Source organism: Arachis ipaensis, chromosome B04, assembly GCF_000816755.2.
Source record: "Arachis ipaensis cultivar K30076 chromosome B04, Araip1.1, whole genome shotgun sequence".
In the NCBI taxonomy this organism is placed as follows: Eukaryota; Viridiplantae; Streptophyta; class Magnoliopsida; order Fabales; family Fabaceae; genus Arachis; species Arachis ipaensis.
The window spans coordinates 131,083,564-131,096,246 of NC_029788.2; the positions used below are offsets into that span (position 1 = coordinate 131,083,564).

The following is a 12,683-nucleotide window of genomic DNA, read 5'->3' on the forward strand; positions in this document are numbered from 1 at the left end:
TAATAATAATAATAATAATAATAATAATAATAATAATAATAATAATCAAAGAAAAAGGATGAAAGAGGAGATAGAAGATATGGATGTATGTATGATTCAGTCATTATTACTATTATTTGTGATATCGCAATAATAATAATAATAATAATAATAATAATAATAATAATAATAATAATAATAATCAAAGAAAAAGGATGAAAGAGGAGATAGAAGATATGGATGTATGTATGATTCAGTCATTATTACTATTCTGTCTCTCATTTGTGATACTGTTGCTACTGTTAATATTGGGGAAGAAGAAGTCAAACATGTGTAACCCAAGGTTCAAGTTTTGGAAACTTCACTCCTCTATTAAAGGGTTGAGAGCACAAAGTTTGAGTTCCCATAATTTACCGAATTATTCATTCTTTTCTTTCATGGTTCTCTATTGAATATTCTGTTTTTTCAGTTTAATCTTTCTTTGTTTTAATGGTGAAAGGCATTACTATGACGAATGTAAGAAAAAACCATTGAGTGAAAAAAGGGAGAGAGAGAGAGAGAGTTAGACTTGAAGAAAAGCCTATGTTTATTTCAGGAATTCTTTGTACATTTTACTGTTTCGTTTTCATGATCCCGAGGGAATTTCCTTAGAAGTTGGGTGAGCATTTTGCAATTAAAAGCTAGGGTGAGTTTTTAGTCAAATTTGGCTTGGTAGAAGCTGGATTTGTCCCCGATAGAATTGGGTAGAATTTTAAGAAAATTGGTAAATATAATCTTGTTCAAAAATAGTGAAATTCCATTATTGTTGCGTTAGAGACTGGAGTGAATAGCTGAACCAGGATATATAGTTGTGTTACTTCTCCCTCTCTTCTCTGTTTCTGGTTTTATACTTTAGGAGAAAAAACAAAATAATCTCCTACTTATTATATCCAACTAGACATCACAGCTATATACCTTATGCACAATTCTGTTCTAGCTCCTCCTTTGACAAGAGACAAAATAAAAGAATCTCCTACCTTTCACCCGAAGCAACTCTACATAATCCAAAAATTCTATCAAGTTCTAAGATTACTCAAATAAAGTTAAAAGAGATCTAAATTCAACCTCCTCTTCTCTAAATCATTGATATCCATCATAAACTAAATTTTTTGCAAATTTTCTATAATTACTTTCTTGATTAGTAATATTAACTTGTATTCTAAGAGTACATATTAGCTAAATTCAGCTATTTAACCTTTTTAGCAATTAGACATCAAACTTTTAGACACCATAACAAACACCTGGTCAATAATATAACTTTGAAAGTAGCAAAAAGGTTACATCCAAAAAAGTTGTCATTATGCATTATGCATAGATGGAACCTTAAATACTCGGTAATGAATCCTAGACTGCTTGATCTTGGCGCATAAAAACAGTTAGAAAACGACATTCACACACTATTGTCTGAATTAAGTCATCACATTTACAAAAGGTGGAGAAAAAAAAGAAACTTCGTCAACATGTAGAGGTCCAGACTGTAGTGTAAATAAATATTTTTTCAATCATAATAATGCAACTTGTGCGTAAATAATACATAAAATTACGTAGACACATGAATCATGATGTGCAACTTTGGGATAAAGTAAGGCAATGGAGAATGACTAAAATATTTAGTAAGACTAACGACTTGTGAATGACTTACAACACAAACTCCATTTATGCGACTTTAGAATTTTAACATTGGCAAAAGCTTTTCTATCAAGCATAGTTTCTTAGTTCACTGTTTGAATAACTATGCCATCACAATTGTAAGATCCACTAAAACTTGGTCTCATGGCAGATCATGATGCAGAAACTTCCTCCTCACGTTTCATATATGATGTTTTTCTGAGCTTTAGAGGCTTCACCCGATACGGATTCACTGATCGCCTCTATCATGCTTTGTGTGAGAGAGGAATCACCACCTTCAGAGATGATGAGAACCTCAGAGTTGGTGATAGAATCAGAGATACTCTTCTTGAAGCCATTGAAAGATCCAGGTATCACCTCACTGAAAACTGAAAATAACTAACTGCTTACATCATCATCACCTAACTACTAACAAGTTTAATTAACTAATTAATTTACTCATGGATTATAATAACAGGATGTCTATTGCTGTGCTGTGTAAGGACTATGCTTCTTCCACATGGTGTTTGGATGAACTAGTACAGATCATGAAGTGCTGGAATAATGGAAAACATCAACCAGTTTTGCCAATCTTTTATCAAGTGGAACCATCAGATGTGAGGCGCCAGAGGAACCAATATGAAAAAGACATGATGAAGCATGAAGACAGATATGGCAAAGACTCCCATGATATAAAAGCATGGAGGTCGGCTTTGCGTGAAGTGGCCGATCTAAGTGGAGTGACTTGTACAGTGAAGAGGTGAGTAACCTTTAGTTCATGAAGTAACCTTAATGTTTTAGTGTTAGCTTCTGTTTTCACAGCTTCTTTACAAGATTTTGAGCATTTATAGTAACTTTGCTTCATTTTGTGATGGTGTATGTATGTATTTCTTTATATAAAATGAGGTATTTCTTGCAGCTATGAAGGTGAGATTATCAAGAAAATTGTTCAAGAGGTCTCGGAAAAGCTTCCTCCTGAACCACTATACATTAAGCATCCAATTGGCTTTGATTCTCACTTTGAAGCGGTGGAATCACTTTGGAATATTGAATCTGACAATACCATTTGCCTGCTGGTCATTTATGGAGATGGTAACAAGACCACATTTGTTGGAGAGTTGTTTAACAAGTTCAGGCATCAATTTGAAGCTGCAAGTTTTCTTGACAAAGTATCTGAAAAATCAGCAAGAAGCGGCCTCGAAAATCTCCAAAAGATACTTGTGTATGAGATGGGTGGGCATAAAAGACCTACGCGGGGAAGCACATTAACAGGATCTTCTGATATAAAACAAAGTCTCCGCGGTAAAAGAGTCCTTCTGGTTCTTGATGATGTTGCTACTACAGAACAGTTGCACTCATTGGTAGGAAGAAGTGATTGGTTTCATCCTGGAAGCAGACTTGTTATAACAACAAGAGATGTCAGTTTCCTAAATAATCAAGTGTTAGATGGATTCAAGATTGAGAAATATTGCATTAATGAAGGTGAATTTGAAGGAATGGAAGGTGCTAGATCCAATCAAAAGCAAGATAAGGTCGTTGAGGAAGATATGGTGGGCTTTGTGAATATCTTTAATTGTATAATTGAGCAGTTGAAGGAAAATAAGTCATATCTTAACGTTATCTCCGTGATAGGCATGGGAGGATTGGGTAAGACTACCCTTGTTAAAAATATTTACAACAACAATGAGGTGAAGAAGTTGTTCTCTTATTGTGTGTGGGTTACTGTTTCTAAGGACTACAAAGCCAAGGAGCTTCTTCAAAGCCTTCTACAAGGTTTTGGGTTTTCCATGTCTACTAATGGTGAGGACTATGAAAAGAGCAAGCTCCAAAAGTTCTTAGAGGAGAAGAAGTATTTGATAGTACTTGACGACATATGGGAGCCTGAAGTTTGGGATGAAATAGAATGCTTATTTCCGGATAACAAAAATGGTAGTGCAATAGTGATAACTAGCCGGAATGATGGCGTGGCAAACTATACAAGATCAAAGTCCTACTACCCTCCATTGCTAGATAAAGATGAAAGTTGGAAATTATTCTGCAAAAAGGTGTTTAAGGAAAGGGAGTGTCCCTCTGTTTTAGAACATATGGGTAGATTAATGGTTGAAAAATGTCGAGGTTTACCGCTTGCTATTGTAACCTTAGCAGGAGTTGTTGCTAAGAAGAGGAGAGAAACAGTTGAGTGGATAAGAATCGTGCGCAACGTTCTTTGGTATGTTGACAAAGATGATGGCAGAGTAATAAATGTGTTAAAGCTCAGTTATGACAGTTTACCTCAAAGACTGAAGTCTTGTTTTCTTTTTTTGGGGGTGTATCCCGAAGATTATAAAATTAATGTGAAACGATTGAAACTATTATGGATTGCTGAAGGATTAATACAACTGCCAGAAATAGGAATATCAGATGGTCCAGAAGTAGAAGATATTGCTGAAGAGTACTTGAATGAGTTGGTGGATCGTAGCTTGGTGATGGTGGTAGAAAGAAGGAGTGATGGCGGGGTCAAAAGCTGCTGGATTCATGACCTTCTCCTTGATCTTTGCATATCAGAGAGTAGAGCTGATAAACAAATAGAGATCTGCACGGAGAAGAACATTAGTTCCTTGGGCAATGCTAAATCTTGTAGATTGTCCCTTCGAAAAAATTATATGGTTTCACTTAAGCAGTCCGATCACTTCAGAATCCATTCTTTAATCTGCATCTGGGACGACATCAACTTTGGATGGATACGTCTATCAAGTTTCCCTTTAGCTCGCATTGTGGACCTTGGATATGGTACTCTTCATTCATCAATGGCCCGGGATTTGGAGATGTTTATCTATTTAAGATACTTGAGACTAAGGAAGTGTTTCCACCAATCAGACGAGGTTGTTCCAATCTGCGCCCTTCCAAATCTAGAAACTCTAATTATTGAAAATATTGCTCTCTATGGTCATAAAGATGACTATAGTAATACTTATACTCTCCCACATGAAATATGGAGGCTCAAGAAACTGAGACATCTTGAAGGGAGGCTATGCATGACGAGTAAGACGATTCCAACGGACACCCCCGGAGAAGACTGTTTGCCGAATCTCCAAACCCTCCAAGTTGTCACTCTTGAAGAAGGATTGACAGTATCCTCCATTGTTAATGGAAGATTCCCCAAGCTTAGAAAATTGGGTTTGCGGTGGAATATCAAAAGTAAATATACAGAGCATCAATTATTACAAGGCTTGCATCACCTGGAAAATCTAGAAAAACTAAAACTGGTGGACTTTGAGGAATTACCATTAAAAGCCCGGGAATTTCCTTCCAGTATTGCCAAGATAAACATAATGTTATCAGATGAGGAGCTTCAATGGTTTGGGGAATTCAACTACAGTTGCTTGATTACTCTGGGAGACCTCATCAGCCTCCGTGTTCTGAAAGTAACCATGCAAGGGTTGGGCAGTGGCGACTCTCTTCGCCTTGCTGCTGGAAGCTTCCGAAATCTTGAAGTGCTTCATTTGGCAGAGAAGAATTTCAAAGAATGGATATTAGAGAAAGGTGCAATGCCATCTCTCCAGCATCTGATCATCGAATTCTGCAACTTGAATGAGCTTCCAGAGCAACTGTGGTCCTTGACTAACTTGCAAGTTGTGCATGTTGTTGCCCCAAAGCCAGCATTGAGAAATAGCCTCGAACATGTTAAGCCCAAGAATGGTTGTAAGCTCATCATAGAAACACTCGACCAGTATCTTGGGCAAGTCATTTTTCCTTTTAATATATGGTACTCTGATGTGATATAGTAAGCATGATTTCCTTTTCTAATATGGTAAAAATGTCATACATTTTATTATAATCACCACTACAGTGATTGAGATAAAGTGCAGTTGTATATCTCTCTTTTATAGAGGTTTAATATTACTTTATTTTTATTCAATTCTGTTTTGAATTTGCATTAAGCAAATTCTGAAATATTGCTAGTTGTTCTAGTCTGGTCTATTTGTAATCGATTGAAAGTTTCTTTTACATGTTAGTTTAAGTCTAGCAGGTTGATATAAGAATCTTATTCTTATCTATCAATCTATCTATCTATTAACATCTAAATAATTTATGCAGAAGCATAACTAAGCGGAGCTATCAAGTCCCACCATCAAGCCCAGAATCTCCCACATCCAACTGAAGTGAATAGGTAGAAGCTTTTCAATCTTCTCATATTTTTATTCATTATTTTCTCTCGATGTCTCTGAATTTATATTTCTCAGTAGATATATCCATGAACTAGGCAGAGCTATCAAGTCTAATCACAAGCATATGCCAGGTTTTAACTTCACATTTCAAACATATATGTGGAGAATGGTCCTGCAAGACTATTACATTGTTTCCACCAACCATCAATGCATTGAAGAAAAGGCAATTAGCTATGATGTAAGCTTTTTGGAATCATTTAAACAGAGAAATCAGTATTGAAAGAACCGAATCTAATGTTAGATCAGTCAAAGATAATGCAACAAAGTAAATATTGCACGGTGATAAAACATAAAGAAGCAAATGTAAAACTTCAACTGCATATATAGGGCTATTATATATAATTCAAATTCAAAAGACATTGAATTTAACAAGAGCAAACTCAATTGCATTTTCAAATTTTTGAGTTTTCCCCAATCATAGTTGGAAGGGAAATCATACTTTAAAGTTTAAAGCAAAAGCAGAATAGAACAAGAGTTTTGAGAAGCTTCTTTCCAGCACAACTTGCCAATCCTACACTTCATTTACAACAGAATCAAGTGTCCAAGTTGTTCCCATGTTAGCTCCTAATTCCTCCCTTGTTTAACCTCTTTGTGATTCTGACTGAGTGCATAAAAGACCAACCAGTAAGACTCACCGGATTAGACATGAAAAAAGAAATAATCTTAACCTTAAAGAACCTCAATTGGAGACGTGATAATAAGAAGCTAGACACGGTTTAATGGACTTCAAGGTCACCATCAGTGGTCAAAACTCACCTTTAGTTGCAACTTAATAATCCATCAAGCTCATTTTGTTTCAATCAATCATAACACAAGCACAAATAACAGCAACAAAATGACCCAAAGCACACATTACATACCCTTTTTCCTCTTCTTCTTCTTGATGTTGCTAGGGACTGCCATGAGACAGTCCACATGTACAACGGACCTTATGTGGTTGGAAGGCTCACCATAAAGATATTGAACATGTTTGAGCAGCTCTCCTCTGACATTATATATATAGAACCCTACTTCACCATCTGAAGGATAACATCTTCCAATAATATCCCCATTAGCAGATAAGCACAGAGGCTTAAAGAGTTCAAGAGGAATCTCATACACAGTCCAAGACGACTCCACTTTATATTCTTTCATCACCCATATCTCAGTTGTATTCTCTCCTGCTGTATTCTCTCCATACAAATAGAAGGCTAGGCATCCTCCTAGCAGGACGAGATGGGGTTTAAATAGGTGTTGCCCGCATATCGTGGAGAAACTTCTTTCCTTCAGATCAAAGATAAGAATGTCAATACAGTACTCATAAGTAGACCAATGAATAGCCCCGTTACAGAACAACCCCTTGGGTTTCCAATTATCCCAGTACGATGATTTGGGAAGTGCAGCATCAAGACTAATCCATGAATTGCTTCTCAAATAACACAGATCAAAATGGTTTTCGCCGTCTTTACCCTTATAGGCTACAACTACTACATAATCATCTTGTGACGCATCATACCCAAAGCCATATAGAAGCGCATCATGGAGAAAGCAGAAGACCTTAACAAGACGATCATAAACTCTACCATTTATTACGGCATTAACCATATGAGAGTATGAGATTCTTTTGCAGGAATCAGTGAGTGGATTCCATAAGATAAGAAACTGTGGTTCGCGGTGTAAGAGTACGAACCCTCTGCAGGAACCAAGAAGATGAAAATCAGAAGGTGGCTTCTTCATGAAAGGGAGAGAGAGGGCTATTGCATCAACGCCATCATTATCATCTTGAAGCAGTGCGTCGAGGTCAACTGAGTAAGCGTGAGAATTGTCTTGGAGGAAGAGGCATGTATGAGAGGGTGCGAGAGAGAGGTCAAGATGGGATTTTGCGAAATTGGGATCGGAAATGAGAGTATTCCATAGCTTGGAAACGCACCTGACGCACGCAAGGTGTTTGATGGGAACCCTCAGTAATATTGCTCGTATCAGCTCCGGAGGAAGGAGATCGTTGAAGCTCTTGAGCTTCTTCTTCTCCATGCTGGACTGCTTCATTACTATTGGTCCAATGTTAGGGTTTTTGGCGAGGAAGAAGATTCATATGCCCATTCCATCAATCCGTTTAAAAAGACGAGCATTTTCCCGCGTTTTTTTTCCCCTCTTTTCGGTTCCTAGAAATAAAGCAACTTTGGAAACAGTTATTTTAGAAAAATGAGGAAGCAATTCAATTTTACAGCAACCATAATTTTTTTTCTTTTTTGAGTTATTGTTGATTTTGGTCAAAGGTTTCAACCGATGAACAACAAATCTTAATACAAGGATTAATGTGATTTGATAATAAGCATTTGCTGAATTCAAGTTTACCATCAAAACTTAATAGTAATCAACTTGGGTTGGTCGAGTGATCAACTCACTTGTTTACTTAAGCCAGCATTAGTGATTCGAATCCTGCTTTGTGCATACAGGAATCCATTGACCAGCAACAAACCCTTAAATAGAGTTCCGATTCGCGATGGATTAGTCATTGGCCTGTCGTATTGGGGGATACCGTAGGAATGAAAAAGATCAAAGCTCATTAGTAGTTACAACATACAAGATAGCAATTTTAATTCCTATTGTATGCAAACTCAAATAAATCATAAATTTAACCAAATTTTAATGTTAGTTTGACACAGTGCATTAAAAAAAATTAATTTCTCATTGTGAAGTGAAAGTAGGTAACCAAGCAAGCTCTGAACTAATTGCAAAACATGAGACAATGTTACATTTTCTTTTTCATCTTCTTATCAGATTAATTAATAAACAAACTAGAAAAAAATGTGGATAATGTTGCAGCCTCCTCTGTTTCATGACCCATATCTTTAGTTTGGGCATCATCATTATAAAAATACACCGCTAAATTTCACTTGTCCAAGCACAAATATCTCCGAGAAGCTCATTTTCTTCAAATCAAATTAAAGTAGTCACTAAGAAGGGGCAACATATTTTGGACACATATAGCGTGCGTAGTGTACCTAAACAAACCAGTCATATGAAAAAGTACATAAATCAAAGGGGTGAAATATTAGTAAGGTTGTAAGTTAGGACATTCAATCATATGTTTCAATTTGATGTGATGCTCTTTCTACTTGAGACTAGTGTATAGTATAAGACTAGACCAGCTTTTCTTATATGGCACTAAGTAATGTTCCAAGCTGGAATAACCTAATAAGCTATATGAATATTACATCAAAGTAAGTAATTTGGGACTTGTAATGCAAGCTATCATAACATTTAAGAGAGACAGCAGAAGATGGGAGGTATAATATTAAGAATTTACTTCCATTGTGTAACGGTGAACTCCAACCTTTGGCCAACATAGCATAGTATTCAATCTCTGACTTCCTCAATGGCAGGCAGTTGTTGCCAATGATGATCAATTTTCCTACAAATAATGATCAATTTTCCTACAAACAATAAAATTTTCACAGATTATTTCAAAATTCACAATCATATTTTAACTATTTTAAGCGAAACTCATTCTTGTTCATGATGGTAAATGGAAATGGGCTTCAATTCAAGTTAAATTTGACATAGAATTGTTCCATACATATATAGCTAGGATTTTGGCCTCATAAATTCCCGGATGCCCAAACATTAACCATGCACCTTTATGCATTTAGCTTTTGAATAAAGTTGGAATAGTTTGGTGGTTAGCTCACTAGTTCGTTTAATCAAATGGCCAAGATTCGAATTTCGTTTGTACATGTAACAACCTGTTAGCTAGCGGCAAATTCTTAAATTGAGTTCACTAATCCTCATTTTTGCCTTCTATGGGTAGCAACTAGCAATTCATTGGCTATCAACAGATTTTATCAGTCACATATTGATTATTTGTATGACAGTAAGATAAATCTTATGAGTTATTTCATTGTGATGTACCTAATAATATTACAAAGGATACACATCAACCAAAAATTATTTAAGGTATTGCCAAAGCTAACATCTTAACTGAAAGTATACAATCAATAAGAAAAAGTATATTTATGTATAGCACTCAGCACAATAACGAAGCATACCTCACCACAATACTAGATTGTAGGAAGCAAGACAACTATTAATGATTACCCTAGCATTTGATACTTCAAGTTTCGCCATGAATAGTCAAAACTCACATCTGAATGCAACTTGATGCACAATGCATCTTGCTCAGTACTTTTACATTGATCACAACGTAATAAAACCAACGAGGAATAGTGTAGTGCAAAGAATAGCAGAATAGGACCTATCCTTTTAAAACGTGTTTAAGTAGTTTCAGTAACACCTCTACTATATATCCTTAATGAAGCAGTAAGTTTAATGTAAGAATTTTCATAACAATAAGAATTAATAATCTATGGTTTTAAACCAATCAAATTGAATGTTAGATAACTTAAATTTTTCATAAGCAGTGGATTGATTTTCATGTTGTTAAGTTTTCCTGAGAAAATGATTGGATACTTAAGAAACATCATATGGATTAAGGAATGTGATAGAGTAGAGTCCAAGATGAATTCACATTTCCATATCTGAGTTCTATTATCACCAAAATTGTAGTTTATGAAATACAAGGCTAGGCACCCTCCTAGTATCACATTCACGAGATTGGTCCATATTCTTCTCCTTCTTGTTCTTCATTGGGACAATGAAATCAATAAAGGTCACTTTCATCATAGTATCGTCATGAAATATTTCGTTTAGATCAGAGCAGTAGCGAGCTTCTGCAGGGTCCTTGATGAAGATGAATGAAGGGGTGAGTGCTGAGGAGAAATTTTACAAGAGATTCATTTGACAAATTCACTAGACTCCACACCTAGCATCTCAAGTTTGCAGGAGAAACGTATTATCCCCAAAAGAATCTACAATTAAAACTTCTAGGATTGGATTCATAAGGTTTTGACATGATAAAAGAAAAGTACATTCTGCAATCTGCAAAATAAAGCATCTAAAGTTTTACATAACCAACTAAGAAATAAAACATCTGAAGTTTTGCATAACCAACTAAACTTCATTTGCACTTTTCAAATGTTCTTCTTCCCCATGTGTCAAGCTGTTCACTTGTATGTTGGCTCCTAATTCTCTTTCTTTGTCTGATGCTAACCTTTAGCAACACCAGGTTGTTCAAATTATTCATGGTGAACTTGATGGCCTGCACAAAAAAAAGCTCAGGTAAAAGACAGTTTTAGACACGAAAATAATCTAAACTTCAAAACTGCACCACAAGCCCGGACTACAGGAAGCAAGACAGTGATCAATGATTCCCAAGCATTGATAAATTCAAATTTCAGCATCCAGAAACAAAAGTCACATTTGATTGGAACTTGATGCAAAATGCAATGAAAACTAACAGGTCGTGCAAAGCATAGGAAAATGGTTACATACGGATTTCCTTCTTCATCTTCTTCTTGTTATCCTTATCCTTAATATCACTAGGGAGTGGCAAGAGACTCTCTGTATACACAATAATGGGTTCATGTTTGGGAAGCTGACAACACAGATCTTTAAAATGCTTGAGCAAGTCTCCTCTGACATTATATATGAAGTACCCTGTTTTACCACACGAAGTATAGCCTCTTCCAATAATATCCCTATTACTAGATAAGCACAGAGGCCGGAAGCCCTTGCAAGGAATCTGATAGAGAGTCCAAGATGAGTGCACTTTATATTCTTTCATCACCCATATGTCAGTGTTACGGCAATCATCATTGGGAGAAGACAAGGCTAGGCAGCCTCCGAGTAGGGCAACACTTGGAGAGGAGCCTGACAGTTGTTCCGGCGCAGATATAGTTGAAAAAGTCATTTCCTTGAGATCAAAGATAACAATAGCATCCCTGTAATCTTTAAGATCGAAAGGCACCCAATGAACAGCGTCATTAAAGAACAACCCACCAGAATGCCAGTAATGAAAACCCAAGAGTTTGGGGACTGCAGCATCAAGATTAATCCATGAATTGGTTTTCAAGGAAAAGCAATCCAAATGATATTGTCCTTTGCAATCGCACCAAGCTACAAGAATTAAGTAATCATCCTGTGATGCATCATAACCAAATCCATGCAGATACACATTGTAGGCAATCCTGCCATAGACATGGGGCTTACCAGGATGAACAATATGAGAGTAGGATATTCTTTTGCTGGATCCAGTGAGTGGGTTCCATACCACAAGAAAATGTGGCTGTCCATGGAAGAGAATAAAGCCTCTGCAGGATCCTACTACCAAAAAATAAGAAGGTGGTTTCTTTTGGAAAGGGGGACACACCTCTTTTTGTGATGCATCATTGCCGTCTAAGTAAACCAAGTCAGCCATAGTCTCGTTTTTCATGAAGATGCATGCGTTGGTGGCAGCTGGAGAGTGGTGAAAATGCAATTCCCCAAAGTCAGGATCAGAAATTAGAGAGCACCACAGCTTGGAAACGCACCTGAGGCGAGCGAGATGTCCGATCGGCACCCGCAGAAGGATTATGTGAATCAGGTCAAGAGGGAGGATGTCGTGAATGCTCTTGCTCTTGCCATTCTGATTCTTCTTTTCCATGTTTGATTCCTCTTTTGCTTTGTTCACCGTGTGCTTCAGCTTGTTCTTCTTATCCATGCTTGGATTGCTGAGCTTTTCGCAATTCATATACCATTTTTTAATTTTTAGTAGAAGAAAGGTTTTCTTTAGTTATCACACAAGTGGCGTAACTAGTTGAAATCTGTGTTTAAAAGAATATTTAGAATTTTATTTATGATGTGTTAGGTTAAGAAGATTTAAATTTTAAATTTTAATTTATTTATTTTGTTTTTTTATATTTTTTAAATTAAAAAATAATAAATATATTTAACTGTCTTTGTTTTAGTTTTTTAAATTAATGTTTAAAAAAA

General features: G+C 36.2%; 3 protein-coding genes across 9 annotated transcripts; 1 reads left to right on the forward strand and 2 right to left on the reverse strand.

Moving 5' to 3' along the window:
- LOC107635571 (disease resistance protein RPP13-like) lies at window positions 1,649-7,873 on the forward strand. Of its 4 annotated transcripts, none has more exons than XM_021122181.1 (5): window positions 1,649-1,997; window positions 2,105-2,386; window positions 2,546-5,344; window positions 5,704-5,776; window positions 5,850-7,873. In XM_021122181.1, exons 1-4 carry the CDS (start codon window positions 1,792-1,794, stop codon window positions 5,765-5,767), a joined length of 3,351 nt encoding a protein of 1,116 aa, XP_020977840.1. In that variant the 5' UTR covers window positions 1,649-1,791; the 3' UTR covers window positions 5,768-5,776; window positions 5,850-7,873. The 4 variants fall into 4 exon arrangements, with proteins under 4 accessions (XP_020977840.1, XP_020977839.1, XP_016194563.2 ...); XM_021122180.1 differs by having other exon boundaries at window positions 5,853-7,873; XM_016339077.2 differs by having other exon boundaries at window positions 5,906-7,873.
- LOC110271371 (F-box/kelch-repeat protein At3g23880-like) lies at window positions 6,139-7,880 on the reverse strand. Its single transcript, XM_021122182.1, has 2 exons — window positions 6,695-7,880; window positions 6,139-6,435 (listed from the first exon to the last, which is right to left on the reverse strand). Exons 1-2 carry the CDS (start codon window positions 7,857-7,859, stop codon window positions 6,392-6,394), a joined length of 1,209 nt encoding a protein of 402 aa, XP_020977841.1. The 5' UTR covers window positions 7,860-7,880; the 3' UTR covers window positions 6,139-6,391.
- On the reverse strand, window positions 10,343-12,486 carry LOC107635567 (F-box protein CPR30-like). 4 transcript variants are annotated; one of them, XM_021122183.1, is made up of 3 exons: window positions 11,922-12,484; window positions 11,205-11,828; window positions 10,343-10,971 (listed from the first exon to the last, which is right to left on the reverse strand). In XM_021122183.1, exons 1-3 carry the CDS (start codon window positions 12,439-12,441, stop codon window positions 10,949-10,951), a joined length of 1,167 nt encoding a protein of 388 aa, XP_020977842.1. In that variant the 5' UTR covers window positions 12,442-12,484; the 3' UTR covers window positions 10,343-10,948. The 4 variants fall into 4 exon arrangements, with proteins under 4 accessions (XP_020977842.1, XP_016194552.1, XP_016194551.1 ...); XM_016339066.2 differs by having other exon boundaries at window positions 11,171-12,486; XM_016339065.2 differs by having other exon boundaries at window positions 11,201-12,485.